The sequence below is a fragment of the Colossoma macropomum genome, unplaced genomic scaffold (genome assembly GCF_904425465.1).
Source record: "Colossoma macropomum unplaced genomic scaffold, Colossoma_macropomum, whole genome shotgun sequence".
In the NCBI taxonomy this organism is placed as follows: domain Eukaryota; kingdom Metazoa; phylum Chordata; class Actinopteri; order Characiformes; family Serrasalmidae; genus Colossoma; species Colossoma macropomum.
In genome coordinates, this window is record NW_023494787.1 from 5,744,331 (window position 1) to 5,756,327 (window position 11,997).

Consider the following 11,997-nt stretch of genomic DNA (forward strand, 5'->3'; position numbering starts at 1 on the left):
TGTATTTAATTAAATGTGTTGCATTATATTGTCTCTATTCCCACTTTGTTATTACACAGTACCTACATAACAACTACACAGCAACAGTCCACTTATTTTAAAGTGTAACATTTATGTGATTACTTTAGAATAACTGTGCTGCATTATGTTACTCTTAGCAATTTCTGGATTACCTGAATGTAACTTTGCAGTATTTACACAGAACAGAATTTCAAGTGTTTTCATGAATGTACACATTATCACAAACAGTGCACACTGATAGATTTGAAATCTTTATTGTTTGTCCATTTAAATCAGTCTCATAAAATTCAACACTGTTTAAGATTGAACACTGAAGAAGTCTCCTCAGTTTCCACAGTAGCATTTAGCATCTATTGATGTACAATCAGACAAACTGTAAAAAAGTACCGCAGTACCTTTACTGTATTTTTTGTTTTAACTAATAAAAGTAACCGGCTGCCATAAAATATTGTGTTGATCAAACCTCTAAGTTAAAAGAACAATAATCTGGCTTCCATTCTGCAGCTCAATATTTGATTTGAGAAGTTTGATTAAAGGTAATGTTTAAGTTGTCCAGGTAAATTTATGAGTTAGAACAGCACATTATTGTTTTTGTTCAGTTTTTTAACTTTACTTGATATTACAAAACATACAGTTATATAAAGAAACTGACAAGGGTTAGTACAACGAATTTATTTCAATTAGTATTTAACTGTGCATTTATGTCAGACTGGATATCTGCTCTTTTGGGGTAGATTTGAAAAAAAATCTGGATCCGCAGTCATAGTTCTGCTACAACAGCAGTTGATGCCAAAGTGTTTCTGTCGACACCAGCTTTCTTGAAGGCCCTGCTCACACTCCCCTCCTTCTTGAGGGCTTTAACCCTCTATTGTATGAATTATTACTTAGACATGATACAAATCTTTTAATGTGTATTTGTTATTTAAAAGTAGGGTATTTGGTAAATTGTTGCCATATGGCAACACTGCCCAATCATACCCTAGCACCATAGAATCTAAAAAAGTTTTTCTCTAAAAACATCCTTTTCTTGAAAACAAGACCGAACAAATGCAACTTATGCTTAGTGAAACGTATGACTCAAAATTTACAAATATACAATTGGTATTTGGAATATATGGTAATAACAACATTCTAATAAAAATTCCTGATCATGTGATATCATACAATATTTGTCCTTTCAAAGTAAAAGACCCCTTTTCCACATTTAAATAGGTAAACACAGATTTTATTTTACTGCTTTTTAGTAAAATTGAGATGAAGTAATTGTTGCCATATGGCAACACCGTGAAATAGAGGGTTACGAGTCACCTTAAGACATCTTCAGGAATTCTTGCTCTACAGGCAGAAATAAAATATGATAAGGCAAAGAACTGCGCATTATAGTTTCAGAAATGTACTTGCCACTTATTAAAATAAAACAAGTAAAATACACAACGTAAAAGATATTAGACACATCATAATTTTGTAAAAATGCATGTGTATATGTCAAATCTAGCCAAGTCAAAGTTTATTTATATAGGGTTTTTTAAAACAGGTGTTGTCACAAAGCAGCTTTACAGAAAAATCCGGATCCAAGCCTGCACGAGCGTTGCCAATGGCGACAATGGCAAGGAAAAACTCCCTAAGAACAAGAGGAAGAAACCTCGAGAGGAACCAAGACTCAAAAGGGGAACCCATCCTCCTCTGGTCAACACCCTCTCAGCCAATCACAATTATCTCTAAATGCTGCCTTTGTCAAGTGCAGGACAACTGATACAACAGAGTCCTCAGAACAAGCCTGCAGTGAGAATGGAGGTGTAAATTAATTAGTATTATTAGCGTAAGAAATGGTGGAAAAGTGTTAGTGAGGAACGTGTAATGCCTGACTCACACTATCCTGATCATCTGAAGCAGTGGTTCCAAACGTTGGTCGTGTGCACATTGTAGTGTTTTCGCTGTTCCCAACGTACCTGATCCAACCAATCAGCTCATTAACAAGCCCTTCATGACTTGAAGAGGGTGTGCTGGGAGCCAGGAAAACACTAAAATGTGAGAGGCAGGGGGTTCTACAGGACCAGGGTGGGGACACAGTGATGGACTGGAGGTTGGACCTGTTTTTGTTTCATTCCTGAAGCTGAAAAAGTTTTGGTTTAAACTCTGTGGAAGACCAAACTCACAGCTTAGAGTCAAAACTATTAACAGACAGAATTATACTGACTCTACGGTCAGAAAAGCTCAATCTGAGTTTCTGTACCTGCTAAAAATAATGTCACAGAAAAATGTTAAGAGCAACTAGCTAGACAGTTTCTTAACGTAGCTGCTGACAACTTAAGTCAGATTAAACAGGACTGTACAACAAACTGAGATACTCTGTCAGAGATTTGTCTCCCCTCTTCTTGATGTGCAGTCCATCAAAAATCTCTCTTCCCAAAAAACAGGTTAAAGTTGTCAAGAAAGGTCAGTCCATTTGTTCTGCTTTCTCTTAGCCATACTTGAAATGGGAAAGATTTCTTTACTATATCAATGGCCCTAGAAGATAAACCTATGGCTTAGCTCCTCTTTATGTACGTACACACATATACCCACCACATGTTTGCCTATTTGACCCCACAGCCCTTTTTATCTTTTTCTTTTTTTATTTAAAAAAAAAAAAACACCTGTATTTTGATCTTCCTCTTGTTATGTTTGGTCTCTCACTTTTGAGTTAGTTGTTAGTAGTGTGTACATTGTCTCCTTTTTCCTGTTTTATGTATATGTACAGTTTTATGTTCTAAAATACAATAAAATGTCAATCGCAAAAAAAACAAAGAACAAAAAAAATAATAATAAAATAAAATTTTGCTTTTTCTTGTGTGAATTTTCCCTAATTTTCACTCCTACTATTCTTGTTTTTTTTGAGTATGGATCTGCCTCTTATTCTGCCTACCTGTGTTTTCATCTCTTGCTTTGACGATGAGAATTGGACAGTCCATAATAAAGCTACCTCACATTTGTAACTTGCCTCTGCCCCTACGTTACAAGGAGAAATGATGAGTATTTAATTAAAATCATATAATGCAGACCAATTAAATTAAAATTAAATAGAATTTTAATTAAATGCAAAGTTAAAGAAATACGTTTTCAATGGTTTTACTAAAAGTGAGCACTGAGCTTGTCTGTCTAATATAAGATGAAATTGAGCTTCACAGTTTAGAAGCAGTTTTCTGTAATTTATGGAAGGTGTTTGCAGAAGGTCAGTATCTGCAGATCTAAGATCACGTGCTGGAACATAAACAGACAGACACTTTGTGAGCTAAGCCATAAAGTAAGGTTAAGAGGTAAGGTAAGGTTATTATGAGCTTTAAAAACTAGTAGTACAACTTTAAAATCTATCCTGAATGATACAGCAAGCCAGTGCAGCTCTTTTAAAATGGGAGTGACCTGATCTCTCTGTTTGGTTTTTGTTAGGATGCTGCTGCATTTTGTAAGGGATGTACAGTTTTCTTAGGAAGTCCAGTAAGAAGATCATTACAGTGATCAACACTGCTTGTAACAAATACATGAACAGGTTTCTCTGAAAGAGAAAAGGCCTTTAGCGATATTTCTCAAATGATAAAAAGCTACTTTAGTGACATCCAGGTTTCCTACTTCAGGTTTGGTGTATGAAGTTAAAGAGGCAAGCCTCTCATAAAATAGCTTTCTCTGAGTTTTAGTATCAAGTACCATTCTTTCAGTTTTTTCATGATTTAGTTGTAGAAAGTTTTGTGACATCCATTGAGAAATATGTGACACAGCTGGTCAGCCTGTCAAGAGAGTCTTGATGATCAGATGAGTTTATGCATCAGCACTAAGCCTTGCAGCTGTCTCAGGACTATGGCTAGAAGAAAAACCTGACTGAAACTTCTTGTATAACCTATTTGATATTTGATACACATTTACTTGCGTAAGGGTCCAGCCTGCACCGCCTGCTGCCAGCAGAGGGCGACGGCAGCAAGGTGCCTGGCCTGCGCCGCCAGCCACCAGCAGAGGGCGACGGCAGCAAGGGGCCATAACTTCAAGGAACTACAATTCCCAGAAGCCCTCGGGCTGATTAGGTCCAACTCGACACACCTGCGGACTCCTCTACTTAAGGCTGTGGCAAACGGCAGTGCTTTGTCACACCTTTGTAGAGGGGTGACCGGTATGGTACACAGTCCAGGTGGGTATTTGAACAAAAAGAAAAGAAAAGAGGGCTGAAAAAAGAAATCGCCCTAAAACTACAGAAAGAAGAAAAAGAGGGCTAAAAAGAATTAACTGCCCCAAAACTACTGAAAATAAAAAGGAGGTTTGAGCTACAAACGGCTCCAAGCAATAGAAAAGGTGTTTGCTCCACCAAGAGCAAACAACTGAAACATAAAGTCTACCTACCCTTCATTCTGACAGTGGAAGTGTATTTTGTTTTCTCATTCTTTTATTTCACTAGTTCAGCCTTTGTTTGACCACACTGCTTTCAGTACATCGGCGGTTCGAACCTGGCTCTGGGTCACCTCAACTACAACGTCCCAAACTCGCACTCCATTGTCCCAATAAATTTATTTAACACTCTTTCTCACTGGTTTTCATCTCTGCACTTGGATCCGCCTCCCCGCCGTCCCGTAGCAACTTGTTTGAGAGCAACAATTCTATGACTTTACTCCAAAGCATAGGTTTGAAATTGGTCTAGAATTATTCAGTACAGAAGGATCCATGCTACTCTTTTTCAGTAGGGCTTCACCAGACAGTTTTAAAGGCACCTGGTAAAGCACCTGTTGACAGAACAGTTTACAATAGTTAAACCATCATTTTGAATGCAATCGAATACCATCTGAAGGAGTGACGTAGGAACAGGTCAAGATCACATATGGACAAACTTAATTTGTTTATAACTCCTGATGTTTTGAAAATGACTTGCAAACTTTTCACAATATTTTGGAGGATGAATCACCATGAGATGCACTTGCAGAGAAGTTGGGGTTAATTAGATGGCCTGTGATGGAAACAAAGACTTTGATATTATCTTTGTGTTTATTAATTACACTATAGTGGAATGACTGTCTGATGTTGTTCCAGATGTTGTTCAAGAAACTTAGAGGCCCTTTTAGATGTTTTTTTGGCAAACTCTAATCTGGTCTTCCTGGTTTTGGTTTACATCTTGAGGTAAACCCTCTGTATGTATTCTGGTGAAGTCCTGTCTTCACTGCTAACTTTGACACATAGAAGTCTAGCTCCTGGAAGGTGTTCTTGATCTGGCCAACTGTTGTGAAAAGGTTTTTCTTCACCAGAGAAATAACTGTCCTGTCGCCCACCACAGCTATTCTCTGCAGTCTGCCTTTTGGTGTTTCTGAGCTGACCAGTGGATTCTGTATTTTTAAGAATGCGCCAAATTGTTGATTTGACCACACCAAATGTTTTTGCTCTCTCTCTGATGGCTTTGATGATTGCTTGCTTCATGAAGCTCTTTGGACTATAAAAACTTTACAAGCAGTGAAGCGGTTCGCACTTCATATTGCGAGTTCACAGCAGCAGATTCCAAGTACAAGTGCCTCTCATAAAATCAACTCTAGAACTCATATCTTCTTACCTGTAAGTGAACTAATGACGGAATAACACACACACCTGGCCATGGAGCAGCTGAGCAGCCAAAAATATTGTCTGATTTATTTTTTAGCCCCTAAATAAGGGGGAGTATGTATGAAAATGCTTTTCTACACTGTTTATCCGATTTGGACGTAAATAACCTAAAATCAAATTTTACCTTCAAAATAAATATCTGCACTTTGAGCCCATATTTGTTATTTCATTTAATTTCCATTATAATCTGGTAAACAGCCAAAATAAAAATAGCTTGGTCGACATCCAAATACTGATGGACCTAACTGTATGTTGAAGTTTAAGTCCCTCCCCAAACCAAATGCACTCCACCATGTTGCCCTTGTGACTGTCCTTCTAAGGCATTTTTGCCTTCATCATAGACATTAAATCAACATGAATGAATAATGTGGAGACGTGAGAAGAGATATAATTTTATTTTCATTCTTCTCGATATACAGACAGACTTTTAAGATTGAAAATATAACACAAATAAGTCATGAAATCATTACTTAAACTACTGTAGGTTTCATTTAAAAACAAATGTGATGTAAATAAAGAGCATTTTTCACCAGAAGAAGTACAAAAAGGTCAGGATTATAATTAAATAAACAAAAGAGCACAATCAGTGAAACATTTATTAATCAATTATTATAGACCCATAGCATTCTTTTGTGTGGGTTGTTTTTTTTTTTTATTTTTGTTTTTAAATTGATTCTACATTACTCTACAATAATATGTTTATAATGAAAATCTTGATTTAATATGTGCTACAATGATACAGACTCAAATCATCTTAATAGAGAATACACAAAGTGACATACTGAGCTACAGAAATACCTCTGCCAGTTTTTTCAGACTTTGTTGAGCAAATATCTGATTTATATTAAAACACCAGACAAAACTGCACATGATGAGTTTTACAAATATCAAAAGTAGTCATCCATTTGATTAAATTCTATAATGTCTTACTCACTTTCTCTGTCACTGAGTATTTCTCTTCCATTAAAGATTTTAGCCAACATCTACAGATGATGTGTTACGGCGATTTTTAGCTTCCATGAAAAGACAAACAAACCTGGGAGAATCGAATCACTTCAGCACATTGCATAAACGCTTCAGCCTGTGTAGCAGTGCTACTATAAGTTTGACGCATTGCATATACAGCACGTATTGCTGCAATTGCAAGCTGGAAAAACTCCTTCAATCTCTCCCAGAAAACTTCCCATGTGGAGTGATCTGACTGTCTATACAGCCCACTGGTGTAGTGACTTCCTCCGTTCTGTGTCACCATTCTGTCTATCATCTCCAGTAACTCAGTGACCTGCCCTCTGTTTCTCTGTTTATTATTAAATACGTGATACCGGCCCCCACACTGCTGGATGAATTTGGACAAGTATTTGTTACTACGAATCTCATCATGTAAGTTCTCTGGCCTGTTATCGCCGTGGGTAAAGAGAACGATTGTGTAATTTGACACTTCACTTCCAAAAACCTTGATTAACTGCTGAGCTGCATTAAATTCCTGTTCTGTAAATTTCTGATTAACTTGCACCACATAAAGGAAAGCGTGAGGCCCTGGTCTGGATAAATGGACACTTCTGCCAAGCTGCTCAGCCAAGGCTTCTTCTGACAAAGTCGTGTCATAAAAGCCTGGTGTGTCGACCACAGACACTGTCCTTCCTCCAATCTGTGTTTCCTCAATACAGCTGTGTCGTGTTACAGAGTTTAAACTGGTCTTGGACATGAACACATCTTTTCCCAGAGTAGTGTTTCCAGAGGCACTCTTTCCAGTTCCTGTCTTCCCCAACAGCACTATTCTTACTGATATATAGATTGAGAGAGAGAGAGAGAGAGAGAGAGAGATATTAACTCACCACATTTCACCACTATCCATTGGATTTTCCATTTTATTTTTATTACCTGGTATAATTATGAATTTTCACCATATAATCTATAACTGCTCCAAAAGTTCAGTAAACTATGTTTAGGATGGTTTGATCAATGCCACATCACTTTGTTATCAACTTACAATTACAGTTACAATTAAGTGTGGCAGAAGTTGTGAGTCAGAATCGACTCAAGAAAAACGGGAGACAGCTTTCAGGGTAGGGGATAAAGGGCATTTACAATGTACATAATCATAGTTTTCACTCTTAATGAATGTTGGTCTCTTGTGCATAACAATACAGAAAAGTATGTAGTTATTATTGCTTATTGTTATTATTTATTACAATTTATTGCTGAACATAGATTTTTTTTGTTTACAATTGTGACTTTAGGGGTATTTTAAGCACAGAGTAACTGCAGTGGAACTTGCATCATGCTGAGAACAGTCCATCATCCAAATAATACCTGCTGTCTGGTGGTCCTATGGTGGTCCTGACCACTGAAGAACAGAGTGACAATATATGCAGAGAAACAGATGGACTACAGTCTGTAATTGTAGAACTATAAACGATGAAGTGCACCTACGTGGAATGCTGACCTAATAAAGGGGCCAGTGAGTGAACATATAAGGTGGTTACTGGAATCGAACCAGTCCAGTTCCAGTCTCATTAAAAGATGAGCATGTGCTTGACCAGTTGGGACGGACTTGGCTCCTACAATCAGCCTGATTGACTCGGGATGGATCCAGGCAGTCATTAAAAATGGACTTTGGCTGATCATGTTTTGAATTGGCCTGGATATGGGCTGAGTATTATTTGCTACCTGTGGTGTTGCTAAGAACTTGCTGTGGTACTTTTGGTAGTTGCTTGGGTGTTGCTAAATGGTTGCTGTGCTATTCCAGGCAGTTGCTAGGTGGTTACCATGGTATCTCAAGTGGTTGTTAGGGTGTTGCTAACTGGTTGCTGTGTATCCTATGTGATTGCTTGGGTGTTGCTAGCTGGTTGCTAAGGTATCCCAGGTGGTTTCTATGGGGTTGCTAACCGATTGCTATTATATCTGTGGTGGTTTCTAGGGTATTGCTAGGTGGTTGCTGGAGTGTTCCACTAGTGGTTGCTATAGTGTTGCTATAAATGGCTGCAGTGTAAACCCATGTGGTTAGTATGGTAAGCAGTTGCTGTGGTATTCGAGGTAGCTGCTAGGATGTTACAATTTGGCTGCTATGGAATTCCAGGTGGGTCCAGGGGTGTTGCTATGTGGTTGTTATGGTTTCAGTAATGGGTCTGCAATAATGTTACCGTGAGTGATTTAATATCATGGTATCCTGAATTACTGAATACTGGCATGTCTACACAGGTGATTGCTAGAGTGCTGCCAGATACAGTTACTGTGGTCTTTTAGGTGGTTGCTAGGATGTTGCAAGGCAGTTTCTATTTAATCCTAGGTTGCTTGGATGCTGCTAGGTGGTTGCTATGGTATCTTAGGTAGTTGCATGGAGACAGTAAGTCTAATCTAATATGTAAAGATAACATGGCACCTTTTCTGTACATCCTGTTCAGTTTGAATTAGTTTAATGTGTTGTGTGTTTTTCTATACTCACGGTTTCTGGGTTCCATGATGGGGTGGCTTCTTCTCATATTGTTTGGTGTGACTCTCACCTTTCACTGGCCATGTAAAAGGAAATATGTAATAGTCATAGGTAGTAGGTTTTAAGCTACTGTAATGGTTGCAGATAAAGGAAAAGCTTCCAATAAGCCAAACTAAATCCAAATAAAAAGTCTAAGCATTATTCCTTAATGAAGATGTTGATGTCCATCAAGCGTGCACTGAGTGCACTGAAGAGCAAAGCAGTTACAACACTAGCATTAATGTTAGTGATCATATTACTGATATTACTGTAAATAAACATTGTCATGTAATTTACTTTGCAAAGGAGAACAGTATAATATTTGATTTTGGCTTTCTGATGGCTGTTCTTGCATTAATCTGTGAGCACACAGAATATGATTTGATTCTATCAGTCATTAAAATGGCAATGTGGTCACAGTGATGACATGAAACAGATGAATAAGAGCAATAAAATTTATAGAACATGTTTTGTAAAACTATTTTAAGGTCTGCTTATTAAAAATTAATTATTATAATGCAATTAACAGTGCACTAATAAACAGAACCATAATAAATAGATCCTCTGAAAGCAAACTTAGAAATGTATTAGGGGTCCAAGCACCTTTAGGTTTTGCTCGGGTCTTTCTTCTCCTTTTTCTGCCCTAAAAACAACTGGGGAGAAGATACAATAAGTCATTCAAACACCAAACTGGGAGTGTAGGTTTACAATCCCCCCATTACTTAAGCAAGTGTAATGAACCTGTTTGGCCTAATGGTGGTGCGATAGAGCAACATTTTACATTTTGGCCCATATCTTCTGAATCGTGAGGCCTACATTCAAAATTATTGCTTTTACTTAATCCTTGGTTCAGTCCACATCACTGTTTCTATTTGACTCCACCCTCATATTTTCCATCATAATTTGCAAAATATGTTTCACCTACATTTTTTCTACTAGGTTTTTGTCTACACAATATTGGTCTCAAATTGTTCAGGGAAGTCTGCACGTCAAGAATTATTTAAAACATTTTTTAAAATGAAAATATTTATAAACAATATGGTTGCCATGTGCCAATTAGACCCTTTGGGATTTAACTTAATTCACAAAGATTGCTACTGAATGCTTTGGCCTATTCTCTTGGAAATATTCTACATGATTTTGAGGAAGTCCACAGAGGTTGACACCAATTATTCAATAAAGGGTGCTATAACATCCAAAAAAATTATTCTCAGTAACCACTTGGTCGACTGAGCTGAAAGGGGTGCGACAGCAAAGTGAAAAAATTGTCTGTGCCTCCTAAACTTAGAGGGTTACGAACATAATTCTTGGTGCTGCTCAAACTCAAACTTAAAACAGTCCTCCTGGAAAAAAATGAGATTCTGTTAATTAAAAAAAAAAACTTTGTGCACTTGTCCTACTTTTTCACTTTATCTTCATGAACCTGATATCAAATTATCTGTAAGATCCTATCCCTAAATACATATCTAAAAAATATTGACATTTACACACAGTATGGCTGCCACATGCCAATAAATCCTCCTAGATTCATCTTATTTCACATAAGTGGCTACAGATCAGACTTCTTTTGTCCAATTCTTGTAAAATTTAACAGGCCACTAAATACTAATAGTTCAATAGGGGGCACTATAGCAGCAAAAATTCTGTTTCTCAGCAACTGTTTGGCTAATTGAGCTAAAACTTTGCATGCTGCAACATTGGGCCACTTTATAAGCAAGGTCTTAAGGATAAGTAATTTATTAGACAAATATTGCTACCGTCAATATTGCTAACTTCAAACATACATACAGTTGTATGCTTTACAGTATTTATCTTGTGACACAGAAAATCTCTTAATTTTATGTATTTCACTGGGCCTGGCAATTTTGCAAATACAAGACTTTAAAAGGTACTGTTGTTCCACAATTGTTAAAAATTTGAAAGGTGACATTTTCTCAGTACTCCATGAGTTTTTAGCAAAAATTGGTCTTAGAACAATTGGTGGAGTCAGAAAAATCAAAAACAGAACTTTTAACCGTGGTGTGGCAGCAATATTTGAACAAATTGATGTTTAGGGGGAAATGACTTTTTCACATTGGTGTTTTAAATAAATGTTTATCTTCAGTAAATGGAATCATCATCATCTAAATGCTGCATGTTATGTTTACTCATCTTGTCTTTATCTTATATTAAAATGAGTTGAATGATCTTAAACAATTCAATGTAATAAATTAGCAAAAAGAAGAAATCAGCTGAACAAAAAATTTTTACAGCACTGTTCATGTTGCCACTGAAATGTGATGATTTACTAGTGCGTTTGGTCATTGTGAATTCAGATAATTATTCATATCCCTTGCTTAAGATATCAGATAAAAAGAACAAGCTTGTAACTGAGAAACAAGCAGTCAAGTGGTGTGGTGTTTGTGTGCATGAATCTTCTTGACATGTCTAGAAAATTTAGGAATTCAGGAGCTGCTGTCTTCATCTCTAAGATCAAGGCAGTGACATAAAACAGTAAGAGATAAAAAGATAATCAATTGCTTGTCATAGCATAGTGTAGTGTCCGTATGATGGACAGAAATGCTGCTTTGTGTAGCTCTTCCTCTCCAGTGTTTACATATTTTTTTACATCACTCCCAGAGTTCTTTTCTAAAACATTTCTCCAATCTGTTTGATTGGTCTTAACCTAGTTCACCTGTCTAATAGAGAAAATGTGGATGTAGATGTGGATTTTAGTTGTGTGACAACTTCAATTGTGAATAATAATCAGTATTCCTACAAACACACAAAAACACACACATTTAATTTTACATTGCCAGTGCTCTTTGATTTAGTCTTATGTCAAAAAGTGTGAACATTGACTCTTTCCTACCTCTGTAGCAGAGCTGTGCACTTGCGTGTTTCAGGTTGAAAGTGGG

General features: G+C 37.0%; 1 protein-coding gene across 2 annotated transcripts; it reads right to left on the minus strand.

Moving 5' to 3' along the window:
- Positions 1 to 6,148: 6,148 nt before the first annotated feature.
- Positions 6,149 to 11,997, minus strand: LOC118805006 (GTPase IMAP family member 2-like). Of its 2 annotated transcripts, XM_036565606.1 has the most exons (4): positions 11,952 to 11,997; positions 9,704 to 9,753; positions 9,074 to 9,137; positions 6,149 to 7,410 (listed from the first exon to the last, which is right to left on the minus strand). In XM_036565606.1, exons 3-4 carry the CDS (start codon positions 9,108 to 9,110, stop codon positions 6,638 to 6,640), a joined length of 810 nt encoding a protein of 269 aa, XP_036421499.1. In that variant the 5' UTR covers positions 9,111 to 9,137; positions 9,704 to 9,753; positions 11,952 to 11,997; the 3' UTR covers positions 6,149 to 6,637. The 2 variants fall into 2 exon arrangements, with proteins under 2 accessions (XP_036421499.1, XP_036421500.1); XM_036565607.1 differs by lacking the exon at positions 9,704 to 9,753 and having other exon boundaries at positions 11,952 to 11,986.

What these genes read in the sequence shown, in the direction of transcription:
- LOC118805006 (XM_036565606.1), bottom strand. Translation starts at nt 9,110, where the DNA reads ATGAGAAGAAGCCACCCCATCATGGAACCCAGAAACC. An exon ending in CATCATGGAACCCAGAAACC is followed by an intron (nt 7,411 to 9,073) that starts GTGAGTATAGAA and finishes TCTATATATCAG; the next exon opens with TAAGAATAGTGCTGTTGGGG.